Raw genomic sequence first — 22516 nt, forward strand, 5'->3', positions numbered from 1 at the left:
CAGGAGCTGAAATTGTGGCAATAATCAATAGTTTACCAACCAAAAAGAGTCCAGGACCAGATGGATTCACAGCCGAATTCTACCAGAGGTACAAGGAGGAACTGGTACCATTCCTTCTGAAACTATTCCAATCAATAGAAAAAGAGGGAATCCTCCCTAACTCATTTTATGAGGCCAGCATCATTCTGATACCAAAGCCTGGCAGAGACACAACCAAAAAAGAGAATTTTAGACCAATATCCTTGATGAACATTGATGCAAAAATCCTCAATAAAATACTGGCAAACAGAATCCAGCAGCACATCAAAAAGCTTATCCACCATGATCAAGTGGGCTTCATCCCTGGGATGCAAGGCTGGTTCAATATACGCAAATCAATAAATGTAATCCAGCATATAAACAGAGCCAAAGACAAAAACCACATGATTATCTCAATAGATGCAGAAAAAGCCTTTGACAAAATTCAACAACACTTCATGCTAAAAACTCTCAATAAATTAGGTATTCATGGGATGTATCTCAAAATAATAAGAGCTATCTATGACAAACCCACAGCCAATATCATACTGAATGGGCAAAAACTGGAAGCATTCCCTTTGAAAACTGGCACAAGACAGGGATGCCCTCTCTCACTGCTCCTATTCAACATAGTGTTGGAAGTTCTGGCCAGGGCAATCAGGCAGGAGAAGGAAATAAAGGGTATTCAATTAGGAAAAGAGGAAGCCAAATTGTCCCTGTTTGCAGACGACATGATTGTTTATCTAGAAAACCCCATTGTCTCAGCCCAAAATCTCCTTAAACTGGTAAGCAACTTCAGCAAAGTCTCAGGATACAAAATCAATGTACAAAAATCACAAGCATTCTTATACACCAACAACAGACAAACAGAGAGCCAAATCATGAGTGAACTCCCATTCACAATTGCTTCAAAGAGAATAAAATACCTAGGAATCCAACTTACAAGGGATGTGAAGGACCTCTTCAAGGAGAACTACAAACCACTGCTCAAGGAAATAAAAGAGGATACAAACAAATGGAAGAACATTCCATGCTCATGGGTAGGAAGAATCAATATCGTGAAAATGGCCATACTGCCCAAGGTCATTTACAGATTCAATGCCATCCCCATCAAGCTACCAATGACTTTCTTCACAGAATTGGAAAAAACTACTTTAAAGTTCATATGGAACCAAAAAAGAGCCCGCATTGCCAAGTCAATCCTAAGCCAAAAGAACAAAGCTGGAGGCATCACACTACCGGACTTCAAACTATACTACAAGGCTACAGTAACCAAAACAGCATGGTACTGGTACCAAAACAGAGATATAGATCAATGGAACAGAACAGAGCCCTCAGAAATAACGCCGCATACCTACAACTATCTGATCTTTGACAAACCTGAGAAAAACAAGCAATGGGGAAAGGATTCCCTATTTAATAAATGGTGCTGGGAAAACTGGCTAGCCATATGTAGAAAGCTGAAACTGGATCCCTTCCTTACACCTTATACAAAAATCAATTCAAGATGGATTAAAGATTTAAACGTTAGACCTAAAACCATAAAAACCCTAGAAGAAAACCTAGGCATTACCATTCAGGACATAGGCATGGGCAAGGACTTCATGTCCAAAACACCAAAAGCAATGGCAACAAAAGCCAAAATTGACAAATGGGATCTAATTAAACTAAAGAGCTTCTGCACAGCAAAAGAAACTACCATCAGAGTGAACAGGCAACCTACAACATGGGAGAAAATTTTCGCAACCTACTCATCTGACAAAGGGCTAATATCCAGAATCTACAATGAACTCAAACAAATTTACAAGAAAAAAACAAACAACCCCATCAAAAAGTGGGCGAAGGACATGAACAGACACTTCTCAAAAGAAGACATTTATGCAGCCAAAAAACACATGAAAAAATGCTCATCATCACTGGCCATCAGAGAAATGCAAATCAAAACCACTATGAGATATCATCTCACACCAGTTAGAATGGCAATCATTAAAAAGTCAGGAAACAACAGGTGCTGGAGAGGATGTGGAGAAATAGGAACACTTTTACACTGTTGGTGGGACTGTAAACTAGTTCAACCATTGTGGAAGTCAGTGTGGCGATTCCTCAGGGATGTAGAACTAGAAATACCATTTGACCCAGCCATCCCATTACTGGGTATATATCCAAAGGACTATAAATCATGCTGCTATAAAGACACATGCACACGTATGTTTATTGCGGCATTATTCACAATAGCAAAGACTTGGAACCAACCCAAATGTCCAACAATGACAGACTGGATTAAGAAAATGTGGCACATATACACCATGGAATACTATGCAGCCATCAAAAATGATGAGTTCATATCCTTTGTAGGGACATGGATGAAATTGGAAACCATCATTCTCAGTAAACTATCACAAGAACAAAAAACCAAACACCGCATATTCTCACTCATAGGTGGGAATTGAACAATGAGATCACATGGACACAGGAAGGGGAATATCACACTCTGGGGACTGTTGTGGGGTGGGGGGAGGGGGGAGGGATAGCATTGGGAGATATACCTAATGCTAGATGACGAGTTAGTGGGTGCAGCGCACCAGAATGGCACATGTATACATATGTAACTAACCTGCACAATGTGCACATGTACCCTAAAACTTAAAGTATAATAAAAAAAAAAGAACCAATTTTTCTACATTAATTGCTTTACATTAGCCCAAACTATTTTTAAAATGTCTTTATCATTAGGAAAGTAACATTAATAATAACTAATTCAAACAGCACTAAAATGCCTGCAATCAAAAGGGAACCCCCTTTTACTTCAAATTATCTGTCTTACATTTATTTATATGTAAATGTATGCACGTGTATACACATGCATGTATACCTTTTATACTCAAGGGGAACAAACTCATTTGTTTCATGTAACAATATGTATTTTTACAAATATATAATTCTAACATAAATTGCTAGATATGCAACTGCTTTCAAAAGTCTGTGCCTTTGTGATATTAATTAATTTTGCAAAATTGCCCTCTAAAATACTTGAGTCTATACTCTGACCAAGAGACTATGAAGTGAAATTTTCCGCATGCCCTAAAATCATTATTGATTATCAAACTTGTCAGTCTGATAAAGAACAGAAACATCTCAAATTAATCATAACTTGTATTTTTCTAAGAAGTGAGGTTCACATTTCTTTGAAATTTCCCTTACACTATACATGTGTGATAGGAACATTAGCTTCTTGTTCAATTAGAAATATGAATTCCTCTGTATAGAAAGGCATGGATTTTCTGTCACATGTTTCAAATATTCATATACATTTAGAATTTTCTTTTTGATTTTAGTAATTAATTATCAACATGACTTTCCTTGTACAGAAGTTTTAAATTTATGTTTTAAAATAATTTATTCATTTACTTATGGCTTCAGTAATTTCAATCTTTTTTTGGAAACACTTTCCCCCGATTAAACTTTATGAAATAAAATTGCCAATAACTCATTCTAGTACATTTATTTATTTATTTATTTATTTATTTATTTATTCATTGGCACTTAATTTTAATTAGACACAGAATTTATTTTGGTGTATGAGATAAGATAGGGATCTGGTCTTCCTTTTTTTTTTTCTCCAATTTTATTACTGGTTATCTCTCTAACACTTATTCAATAAATTATTTATTCATATTGTTGTTAATATATACTAATTACATGCGTCCATGTTTATTTAATAAGAAATAGAAACTTGGTTTTATTAAATGCATTTTCTGATCTAAAAATTAGTGAATTTGTTTAAATATTTTTAAAAACTAAATCAATCTTGCATTCCTGAAATGAACTACATTTGAGTGTAATTCACTATGCTGATAGATGTGTGCTACTGAAATACATTTGGTAATATTTTTGAAATATTTCTTATTATTGTAAAATAGCATAAAATTTACCATTTTAACTATAACAAATATATATCACTGTCATTATTATTTTTAGAGACAGGGTCTATATTACCTAGGTTGGACTTGAACTTCTGTGTTTAAGTGATCCTCCAGCCTTAGCCTACCCAGTAGCTGGGAAGTAGCTGCATGCCACTATACCTAGCCCATTTTAACTAATTTTAATTGCACAAATACGTGGCATTAAGTACATTCACAATGTTATGCAACTATCCATTTCTAGAAGTTTTCATCATTCCAAACAAAAACTCGGTACCCATTAATGAATAATTTATCATTCCTTCCTCCCCACAATCCCCTATAACCTCTATTCCACTTTCTGTCTCTATAAATTCGCCTGTTCTAGGAACCTCATGAAAGTACAATCGTATATTTGTTCTTTTTGACTGGTTTATTTTATTTAGCATAATGTGTTCAATGTTCATCTATGTCGTAGAATGTAATAGAATTTCATTACTCTTTAAGGCTGAATAACATTCCATTATATGTGTATACCACATTTTATTTATCTACTAGTTTGTTGAGGATATTTGGGCTGTTTTTATCTTTCGGCTATTGTGAATAATACCTCTATGAACAAACATTAATGCTCAACACTTGGTAATATTTTACAGTTTTCCGATTGGTATTCACAAGTGAGGTTGTTCTACAGTTTTATTTTTTGTGACATCCTTGTGAAACCCATATATTTTTAAGAAGGTTCTTTATAAAATGGCATAAATCTAAAATTGTGTATTACATAAATTTATGTTCACAATGGTTTACCTTAAAAATGAAAATAAAAGTTACTCCTAATTTCTCTACATGGATCCAAATGTCTTTCAACAAGTTGGCTGCAGTCAGGTCCTAACTTAATAAAAGTATTAATAATCCCTTATCTACATGTTTCTGGGTAAAAAGCATTAATTTTTACTTCCTTATTGCTCATAGAAAGTTTTATTTTTCTCCGAATCCCCCAAAATACAGTATTTAAGTTGATATCAAATTCACTTGCTTCCACTTTTCAAAATCAATAATAAAATGTAAATCCATTCCATTGATAATGCAATGTCTCTTGATTATAATGGTGACATTTCTTTTCTGATCTCTTAAACATCTGTCTACATAAAAAGCCACTCCTACTGCAACAACAAAAGAAATAGCAGAAGATCCATCTGTGCGCTAATGAGTGTAGAGAAGCTTACTGAAGGCTCACTGAGTTAAACAAACAAACAAATGAACAAACAAGCAAATGAAGAATGGCAGGATTGTAGAGAGGGCCATGAGATGAAAGATTTTTTGGCTGTCATGGGGCCCTAAAGAAAGAATACGGGTTTGGACATTTTTCAAAAAGCACCTGCATTTTAATGGTCCTTTTGAAGCAGTCTTCAGTTTTCCAGTTGAGGGTAAACGTGAAAATAAGAAGCAACCCTCCCAAATAAGGTAGAAAATATTGGCCTGAGGTATGAGCAGGAAAGGGCTAGGGGTTTTGTTGCAGAATGAAAACAACTAGTTAAAACAGGCTGAATATTCACTAGATGTAGAAAAGAAGGAGAGACTGGTATGATTTCAGGAAAATCAAGGACATATTCGTAAGGGGTCATAAAAAATGATGTGAGTAGAAGCACAACTAATTCGGAATTAGAAATGCATGACTCAATGTGGGATGAAAACATAAAAATTAAACAAATACAAAATGGAAAAATAACATTTGAAGTACATGGGTTGGGCATTAATTAAAAGGATGGGTAATCAGAAAAGACAAATTCTAGACATAATACCACTGAAAATTTCTAAATTTTTCTAGAAAACAGGATTATTTCACATGCCATTCTATTGGAGAGAATATGGTCTACAGCAATTTGAAATTTTTTTCCTCATAAAAATGTGAATCAGTGTCATATCATTTTCTCAATTAAAATTTAAATTCACAAACGAGGAGTTGGGAAACTGATATGAATGAAACGGAAATCACAAAGCCCATCAAATCCTCTCTTCCATTTACTTTAGAAAAATAAAAAGCAATGCTGTGCAGTGGTCTGTGGTAAAGATAAAACAGGTTTAAGCTGTAAGCTACAGAGTGGCTTCTGAAAAACCATATTGCTTACAAAATAGACATGTTTCCAAGATTATAAGTGGCTATATTTGGCTTTGAGTCGTAGTTTCCATAGGAGTCGTAGTTTCCACATTTAGGAACTATTCTTAAATGATCTGATAACTACTTTAAAAGTCAGAAAAATCACACTCATCAAGTACTTGGACTTGGGTATTTCATCTTTTGATGTATAAAGAAGGAAACGCACACTCTGTGGGAAGACATGGCAAGTTGCAACCAAGGATGAGACTTCTTCCAACCAGTCACAGAAGGCTGCCCCTTTTTCTGGGACTAAACAGAATAAGAAGAAGTATAGAGCAAGTGAGATAGTTTTAAACACATTTTGGAACTTCAGTTTTCTGCATTAATCTACATAAGAAATTTATCTGAAAACCAGCACAGGGGAATGTGGCTGCGTTTGATCTTAAAAAAGGCCAAATTTGGGGCAGATTTACACTCCTGGCAATATATTGCTTTAAAAAGTTGGCAGTAACTCAAGTCAAGAAATATAAAGTGGACCTTGGGGCAAATTTAATTGAAGAAAAGGTCTGATGTATTTCACAGAATTCTAAAAGTACATCAAAGAAGATACTTTTAAAGGCACTGAGAGGCTGAATTGCCTAGGTGAACAAACAGGTACACCAGCAAGCAACAAGTAGATACCCTCTTACAAGAGGAAGCCGCACATTCCAGTCCTCTAATGGTCTCTCGGTTTACCCAGACATGTGCCAAGCATTCCTTTTGCATGTCTAGTAGTAACAAAATATAGCACAGCTTGTGCCATTTAAGTATATCTTGGTTTATTAGATCCTACAAGGCACTTGTTTGTTGTGGCACAAGAAAATATGGAATTTTAATCATTTCTCCAAGGATAATAATTGTCTCCATTAATATCAAATTTATACCCTAAGCTATGTTTTTATTCTTTTGGTATCTGTAACAGCTTTGCATTTTACCACTAACTCATGATGTAATTGTATTGAAAACATTTAAAACTGTAATTAAACTCAATACACATAGTTCCTATGCTACAAACAACTTACTATAAGAAGCCAGTACCACGTTTACACATGTACAGTCAAAAACAGTGAGCTATGATCACTGAATGCCTGAAAGACATTGTATTATGATGCTGACTGTAATATGCACTATAGATGGAGATGTTAAAATTTGAAAGAAATGGTATATTCAACAATGAAACATAGTATGTGTGGAGGAGAAATAGTTAATGTTAAGAACAGTGTTTGTTTTCCAGTCATATATATATATATACATATATATATACATGAATATAAATATATACACATTTATATTTATATATACATATATATTTGTGTATATATATATATGTGTGTGTGTATATATATTTCTTTTTAACTGCTCCTTGCAAAGCCGGGCTAACTTATAGGCAGTGCCCCTAGAATCAGCCTCCAGAGTCTTTTACATGAATGTCTTAGGAATATGGAGGAACATATTGACAAATGTTGCCTTTGTAGAGGCTTAACTATCAATAAATAATTGGAAATTGGGTCAAACTGATGGACTAGAAGCAAGAAGCTCATGTGTACTGCTCTCATGGAGAGGAAAGAAAAGGGCTAGTGAACACTGACCCAACGAGCTGATCACTTAAGAAATCGCTTTGGGATCCAAGGCAGGAAGAGGACACAGCAGAGAAGAACAAAGCTGGGCAGTAGCCCATATGGAATCAATGTGTAGACAGGAGAAGCTCCCCATATGGGAAAGGGTAAGTGACTAGGAGTCCCATGGGAGATTCACACTCTCTTGACAGGGACCTGTGCAAGACTAGGGATGGGAAAATGCCCCAGCCCCACTGGATTACACCACACACTTCTAAACTGAGGCAGAGAGCTACCAGTAGTTTTGGCAAAGGTAAGTCTCAAGTCCACAGAGGCCTCTGAAGCCTTAGACCCTGGAACAGACTAGCACCAGTGCCATAGCCCTGACGGAAGCCACAGTTGCAATGTGTGGGAGCAGTAAGATTGATCCATCCACCCTCACCAGACAAAGCTTGAGGCCAGCTTCTGTCCCAGTGGTCCCTCTTCTGCTTGAACTCAGCTAGCAGGTACAGCCTTCTTACAGTCTTAGAAAATACCCAGATAGCAGGGCAGGTGACTTCACCTACCCCAAACACTGGTAGCAATGTGCGCCACGCCTGCTAGATCTTTTAGCCCACTCTTACTTCTGTCCAAAATCTGCGGGAAGGCACAATCGTGTTCCCTGGGGAAGCACCCAGACAGTCATCTGACCCCACCCACTCCCACAGCACCTAGCTGAGTGGGACCTGCCGGCTTGGTTGGTGACTAAGCAGGGAGGAGCCTTCACTGAAAGAAGTGAGACACCTGTGTTCACAGGCTGGTGGAGGATCAGGGCATGTCTCCCTCCACAGGGCCAACTACAGCCTGTCTATGGACCACTGCCGCTACCTGAGAAAGCCCCATGGACCAAAACATCCAGCAAAAGAAACGCAGGGATGGAGCTTGATTGAAGGGGGCTCCTCCAAGGCCTGGGAGCAGACTGTGTGAGTGGGCCATCCCTCTCCAAAGCATCACAGAGTACTGCCAACTGTGCCAAAAAACAGAAGAACCACGCAGGACAGTAAGAGCCTATCCACTGGCTAACACTCTTAAGTGCCACCTACTGGACTGTGGCCAAAAAATACAGGACTGAAATATTTTGCCAGGATATCCCAGCCAACACATGTGCACCCTGCTATACCACCATGGCTGCTGGCACATGAGAAAAACCATGGATCCCACTGCCACCACCCTGATGAAGTACTTTGGCTGGCACTCCCCATCAAACAGTTGTGGCCACAAACCAGGATCACGTTATCCTCCCCAGCAGAGCAGGTTCCTAAACCTCAAGGGGCCAGAGAACAAAGATGGGGACCTGGGTACCAGGCCACTCAAGGTAAGAGCATGTAGCCCAGGAGTGAAGAACTGAGCCGTGGCCCCCTGAAATATTCCAGAATCAAAGCCAGTTGACTGAACCCGCCTTATACCAAAGTCAAAATGCCAAGGGCATCAAAGAAGATAAACGCAAAAAAAAAAAAACCCAACCAAAGGACAGTGACTTCAAATATTAAAGGACCATTTACCCACATAGAGAGAAAGAACCAGTGTAAGAACCCTGGCAACTCAAAAAACCAGAGTGTCTTCCTACCTCCAAACAACTTAATTAGTTCCCCAACAATGGTTCTTAACCAGGCTGAACTGGGTGAAATGGCAGATATAGAATTCAGGGTATGGATAGGAATGAAGATCATACAGATTCAGGAGAAAGTCAAAATCCATTCCAAGGAATCTAAGGAATACAAAGAAAGAACCAAGTAATCTGATAGAGCTGAAAAATGGACTACAAAAATTTAATAATACAATCACAAGTATTAACAACAGAATAGACCAAGCTGAGGAAAGAATCTTAGAGCTCAAACACTGGTTGTCCAAATCCACCCAGTCAGACAAAAATAAAAAAAAAAAGAATAAACAAATATGAACAAAACCTCTTATAATATGGGATTATGTAAAGAGATCAAAACTACAACTCACTGGCATCCCTGAGAGAGAGAGAGAAAGCAAGCAACTTGGAAAATGTATTTGAGGATATTGTCCACAACAATGTCCCCAACCTTGCGAGAGGCCAACATCCAAATTCAGGAAATGCAGAGAACCACTGTAAGATACTATAGAAGATGACCATCCCCAAGACACATAGTCATCAGATTTTCAGTCAAAATAAAATAAAAGATATTAAAGGCAGCTAGAGAGAAGGGGCAGGCTACCTACAAAGGAAACCCGATCTGGCTAACAAGAGTCCTATCAGCAGTAACCCTGTAAGCCAGAAGAGATTGAGGGCCTATATTCATCACTCCTAAAGAAAATAAACTACAACCAATAATTTCATATCCTACCAAAATGAGCTTCATAAGCAAAGGAGAAATAAGATTCTTCTGAGACAAGCAAATGCTAAGGAAATTCATTAATACCAGACCTGCCTTACAAGAGGACCTTAATAGAATACTAAATATGGAAACAAACGACCATTATGCACCACCACAAAAACACAATTAAGTACATAGACCATTTACACTATCAAGCAACTACACAATCAAGTCTGCATAATAACTACCTAATAACATGATGACAGGATCAAATCACACATATCCAAACTAACCTTGAATATAAATGGGTGAAATGCCCCAACTAAAAGGCACAGAACGGCAGATTGGATAAAAAAGCAAGACCCAACTGTATGTTCCTTGAAGAGACCCATCTCACATGCAATGATATCCATAGGCTCAAAGTAATGGGATGGAGAAAAATCTACCAAGCAAATGGAAAGCAAACAAACAAACCAAAAATCAGGGGTTGCTACTCTAATTTCAGACAAACAAACTTTAAGCAAACAAAAATCAAAAGAAAAAAAGAAGTACATTACATAATAGAAGGGTTCAATTCAATAAGAAGACTTAATTATCCTAAGCATATACGCATGCAACATAGGAGTACCCAGATAAATAAAGCAAATTCTTAGAGGCCTACAAAGAAACCTAGATAACCACACAACAATAGTGGGAGACTTCAACACACCACTGACAGTACTAGACAGATCATCTTGGTAGAAACTAACAAAGATATTCAGAACTTGAACTCAACACTTGGCTAAATGAACCTAATAGACATCTAAAGAACTCTCTACTCCAAAATTTCAAAATATATATTTCTCTCTGCACATGGCACTTTAAAATCGACCACACAATTGGCCATAAAACAATCCCCAGCAAACTGAAAAAAAAAAAAAAAAAACCTGGAATCATACCAAGCACGCTCTTGGACCACAGCACAATAAAAATACATATCAATGCTAAGAAGATTGCTCAAAATCACAGAATTACGTGGAAATTAACCTGCTCCTGAATGACTTTTGAGTGAACAATGAAATTAAGGCAGAAATCAAGAATTTCTTTGAAACTACTGAGAACAAAGATATAACATACAAGAGTCACTGGGACACAACTAAAGCCTTATTAATAAGAAAGTTTATAGTGCAAAATGCCCATATCACATAAGTAGGAAGATCTCAAATTAGCAACCTAACATGACACCTAGAGGAAGTAGAGAAACAAGAGCAAACCAACATCAAAGCTAGCAGAAGACAAGGAATAAACAAAACCAGGCCTGAACTGAAGGAAGTTGTAACATGCAAAAAACACAAATGTTCGCGGCCAGGAGTTGGTTCGCTGAAAGAGTAAATAAGATAAACCACTAGCTAGACTAATAAAGAAAAAAAAAAAGAGATGATCCAAGTAAACATAAACAAATAACAAAGGGGACATTACCACTTTAGGGATCCCACAGAAATACAAAAACCTTCAGAGACTATTAAAAACACCTCTATACACACATATGCTAGAAAACTTGGAAGAAACTGGTAAATTCCTGGACACATACAACCTCCCAAGATAGAACAAGGGAGAGAATGAATCCCTAAACAGACCAATAATGAGGTCCAAAATTGAATCAGTAATAAACAGACTACCAATCAGAAAAAGCCCAGGACCAGTTGGATTCACATCCAGATTTTACCAGATGTATAAAGAAGAGCTGGTCCCACTCCTACTGAAACTATTCCAAACTCTAACTCAGTCTATGAGTCCAGCATCATCCTGATACCAAAACCTGGAAGAGACACAAAGAAAAATATTAAAACTTCAGGCCTATATCCTTGATGCATGTAGATGCAACAGTCCTCAACAAAATACTAGCAAACCAAATCCAGCAGCAGATTAAAAAGCTAATATTCCACAATCAGGTAGGCTTTATCCCTGAGAACAAGGTTGGCTTAACATATGCAAATCAATAAATGCGATTATTCACACAAATTAAACTAAAATCAAAAACCATATGATCATTTAAATAGACACACAAAATTATTTCAATAAAATTCAACATCCCTTCATGTTAAAAACCCTGAACAGACTAAGCATTGAGGGAATATACTTCAAAATAATAAGAGCCATCTATGAAAAACCCACAGCCAACATACTGAATGGGCAAAAGCTGGAAGCACTCACCTTCAAAACCAGAACAGACAATGACACCCTCTCTCACTACTCATATTCAACATAATACTGGAAACTCTGGCCAGAGAAATCAGGCAGTAAGAATAAATAAAAGACACGCAAATAGAAAGGGAGAAAGCCGGCCGGGCGCGGTGGCTCACGCCTGTAATCCCAGCACTTTGGGAGGCCGAGGCGGGCGGATCACGAGGTCAGGAGATCGAGACCATCCTGGCTAACATGGTGAAACCCCGTCTCTACTAAAAATACAAAAAATTAGCCGGGCGTGGTGGCGGGCGCCTGTAGTCCCAGCTACTCAGGAGGCTGAGGCAGGAGAATGGCGTGAATCCGGGAGGCGGAGCTTGCAGTGAGCTGAGATTGGGCCACTGCACTCCAGCCTGGGCGACAGAGCCAGACTCCGTCTCAAAAAAAAAAAAAAAAAAAGAAAGAAAGGGAGAAAGCCAAACTATCCTTATTTTCAGATGATATGATACTGTACCTATAAAGCCCCATAGTCTATTCTCAAAAGCTCCTAGATCTGATAAGGAACTTAAGCTAAGTTTCAGGATACAAAATCAAGGTACAAAAATCAGTAGTAGCATTTCTATACACCAACATCAAAGCTGAGAATCATATCAATAATGCAATCCCATTCACAATGGCCACAAAAAAACTAGAAATACAGTTAAACAAAAAGGTGAAAGATCTCTATAATGAGAATTATATATTTATATTATAAAAATATAAAGCCAAATATGAAAAACTGCTCAAAATAATTTAATATTATAATATGACATATTTCCCCAAGTTAAATTATTAAACGTAAAGCACCAGGGCTAGATAAATCATTCTTAAAGAGCATTTTTATAATTTTTATAAATTAAATTTTAAACTTCATTCAATTTCTTGTAGCATTCAACTAAGTCAGCAGATTAACTTGAATTTGGAGAGTAACTGAAACACAATCTATCCAAAAAAAGTCATGTAGTAAAGTCTTGAGAGGGCCATTTCACCAAGAACTCCCATAGTCATTTATTGCTCTTTGAGAGGACTGTGTCATCATCACATTAATTATTGGTACAGACAGCAGTTGTCAAGGGGAGAAATGGTTCTGAGAGAAAGCTGTATAAAGGAAGTCTTTCACCAGTGTGGCCCCCTGAAGGATAAATCACTTTTTTATTATAAAAGATTAAATTTTAAATCCATAAATACTGTTGTGTTCTGCTTAACAGCTCATAGTATTACACCACATCACACATTTTACAGCTCATAAATGTACATCAAATACAGATGAAGTTTAGTGATCATAATCTTAACTATCTCACTGATATTTTTCTAAGAAGTGGAAAATGAACAGCAGGAAATAAATCACAACTTTTGTAATAAAATATGGTTTGTTTTCAAAAGATTATTAAATATAATAAGACAGTTTGTTTTCAAAATATTGTGATTTATTGTTGTACTATAAAAACCAGAACAAGGTAGGTCAACTTTGATAAGTGAGTATAAATCTGCCTCTCAGAATTTCACTCTTTTTCTATAAAAAAGCTCTAAAGTTCTCTTATGTGTGATAATTAGGTGAAATGAATATTCCTTTAAAAATAAAGGAGTTTGGCAGGCTATTCATAAGTTAAAGAAATGGTAAATTTTCTCAAGCATGAATTGTTATTTGAGACTATCCCATAAAACTATTATATTAACCATCAGGTGTTATCATTTTTCACATTCTTCCACACTTAACATGAAAAAGTAATGCAAATATGTGGGCATGATCGGTCAAGTTAAAAATGTAATGGTTCACCAAAAATGAAGAATCTAAAATTATAGTAACTGCACTAAAGATTTCCATCTATAACAGAAGCATGACCTTGAGCAATTCATACTTTTTCAGTTGCCTCATCTATAAAATAAAAGTTTTATATATTCTGTGATTTCCAAGATTAGTCCCAGCCTAAGCATTCCATGATTTTAAAAATTATAAGAGAGACAATAGTTTGCTGGTGATCCGTGGTCCACGGCAGTTAAGAATAAGCAGTTTTATTGTTGGAGCATTTTCTTATACATTACAAAATAAAACTTCACACAAAAATTTGACATCATAGAATATTCTTATTTCGGTATTCATCATTCTGAATCTGGTACATACATAGATCTGGTAATAATCAGCATAAAACCACTCATATGGGAACTTAAAGAGCCATCAAGACTTTAAATGCCTTACATACCTTGCCAGCTTAATTTGATCAGAGACTATAGAACTACATTTTTATTTAGAGGCAGGTATTAAGTCTGTCATTGACTTTCCCATATCCAGAGATAAAAATATGTTATTCCAAGAAACATCATCAAGTTATACCATATTTAAATGTATGATTTATGAAAAGAAACTTCTATTCAAGACTGTAACTGGTTAATTGATCCAGTGAAAAAGGACACATTATTCTTTATACTCCAACATATTTCTACCTTATTTCACTACTATGCAAATTTTTCATGTACATATCTAAGACTGCCCAATTTAATATTCAAGAGAACATGATTATAAAGCAAATCTAATAAAGTTTATTTTAAAAACATATACCTATGTAACACAGCTTTCATGCAATAGAGTCTAGCTCAAAAAAATTCCATGCCCAAAATACTTCATCTCAAAGATAAATTTTATGGTTTGCTGGGCTTTAACAATTTTATCCCTGTTTGAAATAATTGTAGACAAAGCATCTAGTTAATTATATTTACTAAAGTTTATCATATTAGAAGACAATTGGTAAACCAGAGCATTTATTTCTGTAATCGTTACTATTAGGATAATTACATGGTCCTTGCTTCACATTCACTCTTCAGAAAGTAAATTATCAGCTTGAATCTTTGAGTTTACATTTTAGTTTCCTTCATTCATTTGACCAAAAAAAATCCCTCTGTTTACCCATCGAAATGTATGAATATAATTGATAAAACCATGCCACTGAATGCTATCTTTTATAATCAATGATCTATTGGTGAAAAAATAGTTTAAAGAAAGATGTAACATTAAGAACGATATCATAATTATTTTATGATAGAAGACTATAGGTTATAATCTAAGAGTCTAATAACCACCATGTGACTTTCTTAGATATATTAGTAATAATTCCCTGCTGATCTTCTAATGTTACATATTTATATCATTAACTCTACTCCGTTTTATAGTAAGGATATACATTTTAACATGAACCAAAGATAATCAAGTGGGTGTATATATTTGGAAAAATTGATATATCATTTATATTTTGAATAAATGATTAAAATATCTGATTATGCCTCCTACATTCACAGAACAAAAATGCTGTAGCCTTCAGGTGAAAATTACCCTCATCATTGCACTTTCAAAAGTTTTCCTTCCCCATGTCAGTATCATGTGCTTCCATATACTTCCATTATGAAGCTTCAAATATTTATTTTATAAAAGTGAATAAGTAAAATATCGTCTTATTTTATCATTTCTAAATCAATTCTATGAGAACAAAGTATATATGGTAGTACCTTTGGATATTGCTTGACAGGAATCAGTACTCTTTCTGAGAGCTTTATGTTTTTGTTGCTGATGACATCAAGATACTTCTTTTCTTCGTCTTCCTTTTTTCCATCAGAACCTTGAAACTTTTCAATTTCTGGAAGAAAATCACAAGAAGAAAACAAGTGAAATGAGGAATAATGTTATCATAAATATGCTGAAAAATGTTATCATAAATAATATTCATATTACTCCTCTTCTCAAATAAGATTTTGATGAATATTGATAAAAGGCCTGAAACAGCATCTCGCCAACAGTTATGTGAATGCTGCTACTGTATATAAGAGAACCTCTGTCAACTCAAACTAAAAAGCGATAATTGAAGATGTGACTGTGTCTTCTGTGAAAAAATTGATGAATTTAATTAATTTTTAATATCTTCAAACACAATAAAAAGGTAATATATGCCCTTTGACTATTTAAACTATTTTAGCAAACTTAATTTTTTCCAGGAGCAATAAATAGAACAAAATACATTTTAAGGATATATGCTTTATTTTTACTCAGAATTATTCCTAAGAAAATAAAAATAATTAAAATGGTAATTAGTTAGCTAAAATAGGTAGTAAAGAGAAATTGCATGATATTTCACAAGGAATTATAGAAAAGTCATATAAATGATTAAATCTATAAATGCTAACATTCGTATTCATCAATAAGACTATCTATATAGGTGTTTAAGAAAAATATTAGAATATTACCAAATTTGATATTTTGGAGCATACTTATCCACTCCTTCATTTTTGAATCAATTTATTCCATAAAAAATGTTAAATCTCTACTAGGTACCAGAAATACAACAGAAAACAATAAAATGTCTCTGTTTTTATAAACTCTATATTCTAATGTGGAAAAGGAACAGTGAGAAAATGAATATATGGGCACACATACAGTTATGGCTGGGGGCAAATAATAAACACAATATGCTGTTAAGAATACAAAGGAGACTCAAGCAGTGGCTATTACTTCAGATTTGAAGGATGATATTTGATCAAAGCCCTGAATGACAGAGAAGAGTAAGCCATGAGAAGACTAAGAAGAGCTTAACAGTCTGATGAAAAACAAGCTTTACTTGCTCTTGGAATAGAAGACTCAAGAAAGCCTGTGTGGCTGAAGAATAGTGAATGTGGAAAAAAGGCTTGATAAGTGATTATAGGACAGATCATGTCAGAACTTGTAGAATACATGATGTTTTCTGCTTTATATTGTGACTGCAATGGTAAGCCTCTGGATCACTTTGAAGAATAAAGGAAGGCAGCCACATTGTATTTTTATTTTTAAAGATAACATAGTATGTAATATGCAAAATCCATCACAGTAGAAGGCAAGCAAACAAGGAAACCAACTTACATTTGTCTAGTTGAGAAACGAGGCTGACAAAGTAGGAATGAGATGTTAAAAGACTGTGTAGTTACAACTACAGTCATCTCATGCAATGCACTATGTAAAATAAATGTTTTGGAGAATTGTTAAAAATTCATTTTAAAAATTACCTCTTTATGTTTTTATATAGTTATTATGATCATAACATAATCAGTAAATATTTCTTTTTGTTCTTTGCTCTTAGTCAATGTACTAAAATACTAACTAAGATAAGAATGTGACAGTGTTTTACTTTTGCTATGGATAGAACAAAACATTCTACTTTTGTTATTTTGGAGTAGAGAAAAGGTGATGATAGTTATTAAGTATGAACATGTTTCATATAAATTTATTTATATTGCATTTTACAACAATTATCTTTTAAAGGTCTGACTACTTCCAAAGGTAAGGGGAATATATATTTTATCTAATAGTTTTGTTTTTTGTTATTGTATCTTTAACTAACATTTTTCCCCCAAATGTTTTCAAATGGCTTAAAGAAAAATTCCTAAAACATTTCAATTAGTAATCTTTGCGCATACTATTTATTTGGGCTGTGTGGAATTTAAAACAATTATTTTGGAGTAATATTACATTACTTACCCAGGTAATACCTGAGTGAAATCTACACTGCATAATTTTTACGAAGTCATTTATAATCATCTTATCAGTTACATGGTACAATTTCCCTAAAGACAAGTATCTTGAACTAAACTGAATTGTTTGAAAATAAGTTATATGTCTATAATTTCTACTTAGTGTGATAACATCAGATTCCTATATTCTACATGGAAGTATTAACAAGCCACTTTAACTAACTGACTTGTTAAACTGAAAATCACTTTATTCCAAACTTTCCACCCCTTATATAATTAATACAACCAGAATTATTATAATTGCAAAGAAAATCCATTCATCATGTCATCTCATACTAAGAATAAACTTTTGATCACTGCCCTATGGGTGTATACACCTATATAATGTCATACTTTGTAGCTTGCTGAGGTAATTGTAATGTGGAACACAGTGAAGAAGCTGACTCAATTCCTGATCTACAATACATATGGCTTCTCCCTTGTTACTTCTTCATAAAAATAAATTGAATTTGTCTGAAATTATTTGTTAACCACAAAACTACTATCTTAGGCTTTTTTAGACATCTGCAATTTGATCAGGCCAGGATTAATTCTAATAACCTTTCCATCAAGAAATGGAGTTAAATGAAATATCATTTCCACTGCTATGTCTGTTCAATTCTACAATTTTCTTCTGAAGTTTTTTGGTATTATTTTGCCCTCCTAATACTTTCAGGGAGTTATCTTGTCTTCTTTGGCATATCTCCACGACTAATAGATCAATACTTGTATTTGTCAAATGCATAGTAACAAAATGGTATATGCCAAACTTGCCTGAGTTTAAAACCAAAGAAAGCTTCATCCATGTCTCTGCGAAGGACATGAACTTATCATTTTTTTATGACTGCATAGTAAACCATCATCCTCAGCAAACTAACACAAGAACAAGAAACCAAACACCACATGTTCCAGAGATCCAGAACAATGTGGGGATGCCCCGTCTTACAACTTCTATTCAACGTACTACTGGAAGACCTAACCAGAGCAATTATGCAAGGGGAAAAAAAGGCATCCAAATAAGAAAAGTAAAAATAAAGATATCTGTTTGCAGTTGACATGATCTGATATGTAGGAAACCCCTAAAGACTTCACGTAAAAACTATTAGAACTAATAAGTGAATTCAGGAAAGTTGCAAAATATAAAATCAACATCCAAAAATCAGTTCCATTTCTATATACTAGCAACAAACTATCCAAAAAAGAAATTAAGAAAAGAATCTTATTTATAATAGCATCAGAAAGAATAAAACACTTGGGAGTAAACTTAGTTAAGCTGGTTAAAGACTTGTACGCTGAAAACCAAAAGCATTGATGAAATAAATCAAAGAAGACAAAAATAAATTAAAAGACACTTTATGTTTATAGATTGGAAGAATTAATATTGTTAAAATGTCCATAATACCCCAATAACCTAAAGATTCAGTTCAATCTCTGTCAAAATCTCAAAGACATTTTTTACAAAAATAGAAAAAATAATCCCCAAATTTATATAAAATGATAAAAGAACTTCAAATGGCCAAAGTAATTTTGAGAAAATACACAACTGGAGACATCACACTTCCCAATTTCAAAATATATTATAAAGTCATAGTAATCAAAACAGTACTATACTGGCATAAAAACAGAAATATAGACTAGTGGAACATAATATGGAGTCCAGACATGAATCTATACATGTATGTTCAATTGTTCTTTGACACAGGTGCCAAGAATGTACAAGGTAGAAAAAAAGTCTCTTCAATAAATAGTGTTGAGAAAACTGGATGTCCACATGTACAACAATAATATTGGACCCTTCTCTTACACTGCACAAAAAAAAATCAACTCAAAGTGAATTAAAGACTTAAACATAAGACCAGAAATTGTAAAACTCCTAGAAGAAAAAGGGGTAAATGCTTCTTGACATTGGTGTGGGGAATAATTTCTTAGCTATGACCACAAAAACATAAGCAACAAAAGCAAAAATAGACAAGTGGGATTATATCAAACAAACAGTTTCTACACAGCAAAAGAAACAGTCAACAAAATGAAAATGTGACCTACAGAATGGAACGAAATATTTGAAAACCATATATCTGATAATAGATCTGATATCCAAAATACATAAGGAACTCCTACAACTTAATAGCAAGAAACCAAATAATGAATTCAAAATTGGCAAAGAACCTGAATAGGCATAGGCATTTCTCCAAAGATGATATGCAAATGGACAATGGCAATATGAAGAGATGCTGGACATCACTAATCATCAGAGAAATGCAAATCAAAGCAACAGTAAATTATTACTTACACATGTTAGGATGGCTATTATTGAAAAAAAAAGTTGGCAAGGATGTGGATAAAAGGGAATCCTTGTACATTATTGATGAAAATGTAAACTGGTGAATCCACTAACTATGAAAAACAGTATAGAGATTCCTTAAAAAAAAATTAACCTACCATATGACCTAGTTGTTATGGTCTGAAAGTTTGTGCCCCCACCAAATTCATATGTTCAAATCCTGACTCCAAGACGACAGTATTAAAAGGTTAGGCCTTTGGGAGGTGATTATTTCATGAGAATGGAACCCTCACGAATGAGATTCATGCTCTTAAAAAAGAGGCCTGAGGGAGAGCCCCCAACACAACTTCCACCATGGGAACACAGCTAGAAGGTAAGGAGACAGCTACATGGCAGCATCCACAAAACAGAAAGTGGGCCCCTACCCAGATACTGAATCTGCCAGCACCAAGATCTTGGACTTTCTAAACTTCAGAGCTATGATAAATAAATGAGTAAGTTAAGGGAGCTCATTCACCCCTTCAACAATGTGAAGACACAAGAAAAAAGCATCATCTATGAAGCAGGAAATAAGCCCCCACCAGAAACCAAACCTACTGGATCTTGGAATTTTCCAAGATTTTGGATTTTCTTGGATTTTCCAGCTTCTAGAATTGTGAGAAATAAATGTTTATTGTTTGTAAGGCACTCCATTTATGGTATTTTATTATAGCAGTCCTAACAGATTAAGAGACCATAAATTTATATATGAGGAATCTAAAATAGTCAAACTCATAGAAGCAAGAAGTATGGTGATGACAGGGACTGAGAGAAGGAGAAAACAGGGAAGTGTTGGTTAAGAGATACAAAGTTTCAGCTGTAAACAATGAACAAGTCCTAGAGAACCACTGTACAACATAGTGCCTATAGTTAACATTACTGTATTGTTGGCTTAAAAATTTGCTAAGAGGGTAGATCTTGTATTAAGTGTTTTTACCACAAAAATAAATAAATGTAGTGGGAGGAAACTTTTTGAGGTGATAGATATGACTATGGTATTGGTTGTGTTAATGGTTTCATAGGGGTATACTTCTCTCCAAATTCATCAAGCTGTATATATTACATATGTACAGCTTTTTGCATGTCAGCCATATCTCAATAAAGTGGATGAATTTTTTGAAGGTTTTCTTTTTTGTTATTTTGTTTTGTTTTGTTTTACAATAAAGGATTATAGAAAAATAGGAAATGCAATTGCCTGGACTGGCAAGTCATACTATATAATTCTTTTATATTAAGAATGTTTCTTCATTTTGCTGAAGCTTTTTCAAAAATATTTTTAATACCTCCCCTATATGTATAGTTTAGTATAGTCTATAATTTCAAAACTCAATGTCAATGTAAAGATTATTTAATACTTATTCTGAAAATATGAGTAATATTTCAGTGAAAGGAGCTATTTGAATATGTGAATCTTTACCTTGTCAAGTTACTTTCTTAACCCATGTGATTTTTTTCCTGCAACAAAATTCATACTTCCTGAACTAGCTACACTAAATGTTTAACACTGGCTTCACACACACTTCTAGTATTTATCTGACCTCAAAATAGAATTTGCTTAAGATTTTAGAATGCTTAATAGCTATAAAATTAACATGTTAAGATTGTGTCTGTATTTTGATGCTTAACACAAGTTATTTTGTTGTGATTATATTTCTTTTTACAATTGGCACATTGTTGAGGCTCATATTTTTAAATATATATGACATAATTACACATGTACAAACACAGAAATCACAATTATCTGTTTATATTTTAAGTTGGTTATTTAAGATGGATTTTAAAATTATATATTTTCCTCTGAAGTCAAAATTTATGTAAATTTAAATAAATGAATTGTTTCCCAGTCATTTCAAACACAACACAGAGCTATATAGAACTAAATATTAAATAGTACTAAATATGTACATCAAGGACCAATTACGTAGAACTATTTATGCCTAATTTCTTTATAGAGGGTGAATTACATGGTCTTCCAGATATTTATATTCCTAAAATTAAAAATAAAGAGAAGAGACAAATTTACAATATGTGCAAAAAGAAGTTTCTAGTTCTATGGAAATTTTCAGAATCCAGATACATTTAATTATCGAGAAGACTTCAAAAATAATCTTTTGATACTATATAAAAGAACATTTACATGCAAGATATAATTTTAGAATGTATTTAATGAAGAACATGGAATTCGTCTGTGAAGAAAATATTTTTTGTTAATGAAATGAAAATGACCTTGAAATATAACAATAGGGTAGAATGCCAGTATTCAATGTTTTTGAATTTTTGCTCATCTATAATCAAAATTCAATGAGAGCTTGTAAAACACCTAACTTCTCTTGGAATATTTTTGGAAGGAACTTTAACTATTTTACAAATGATACTTAACTACCTGGTAATTAAAACTCATTATAAATGGAACACGGACAACTTATATTTAAATAATATCACCAAGAAAAGTTTATACTACTTTTTTCCACTCTGAAATTATACTTTTTTAGTTTCCAAGTAAAAATGCATTTTGCTTTTTGTATTTGAATACA

General features: G+C 34.3%; 1 protein-coding gene across 5 annotated transcripts in view; it reads right to left on the reverse strand.

The window, feature by feature from the left end:
- KHDRBS2 (KH RNA binding domain containing, signal transduction associated 2) overlaps positions 1-22516 on the reverse strand; it is a 659289-nt gene that overhangs the window by 534297 nt on the left and 102476 nt on the right. For all 5 annotated transcript variants that reach the window (XR_008681200.2, XR_010134273.1, XR_008681201.1 and 2 more), the window contains exon 2: positions 15635-15762. Coding sequence is in view for 2 of the 5 variants with exons in the window: in XM_019028692.4 (XP_018884237.1) it covers positions 15635-15762 (128 nt within the window). In the remaining 3 variants the exon portion in view is untranslated. The remainder of the gene's footprint in view (positions 1-15634; positions 15763-22516) is intronic.

Source organism: Gorilla gorilla, chromosome 5 (assembly GCF_029281585.2).
Source record: "Gorilla gorilla gorilla isolate KB3781 chromosome 5, NHGRI_mGorGor1-v2.1_pri, whole genome shotgun sequence".
Lineage (NCBI taxonomy): Eukaryota > Metazoa > Chordata > Mammalia > Primates > Hominidae > Gorilla > Gorilla gorilla.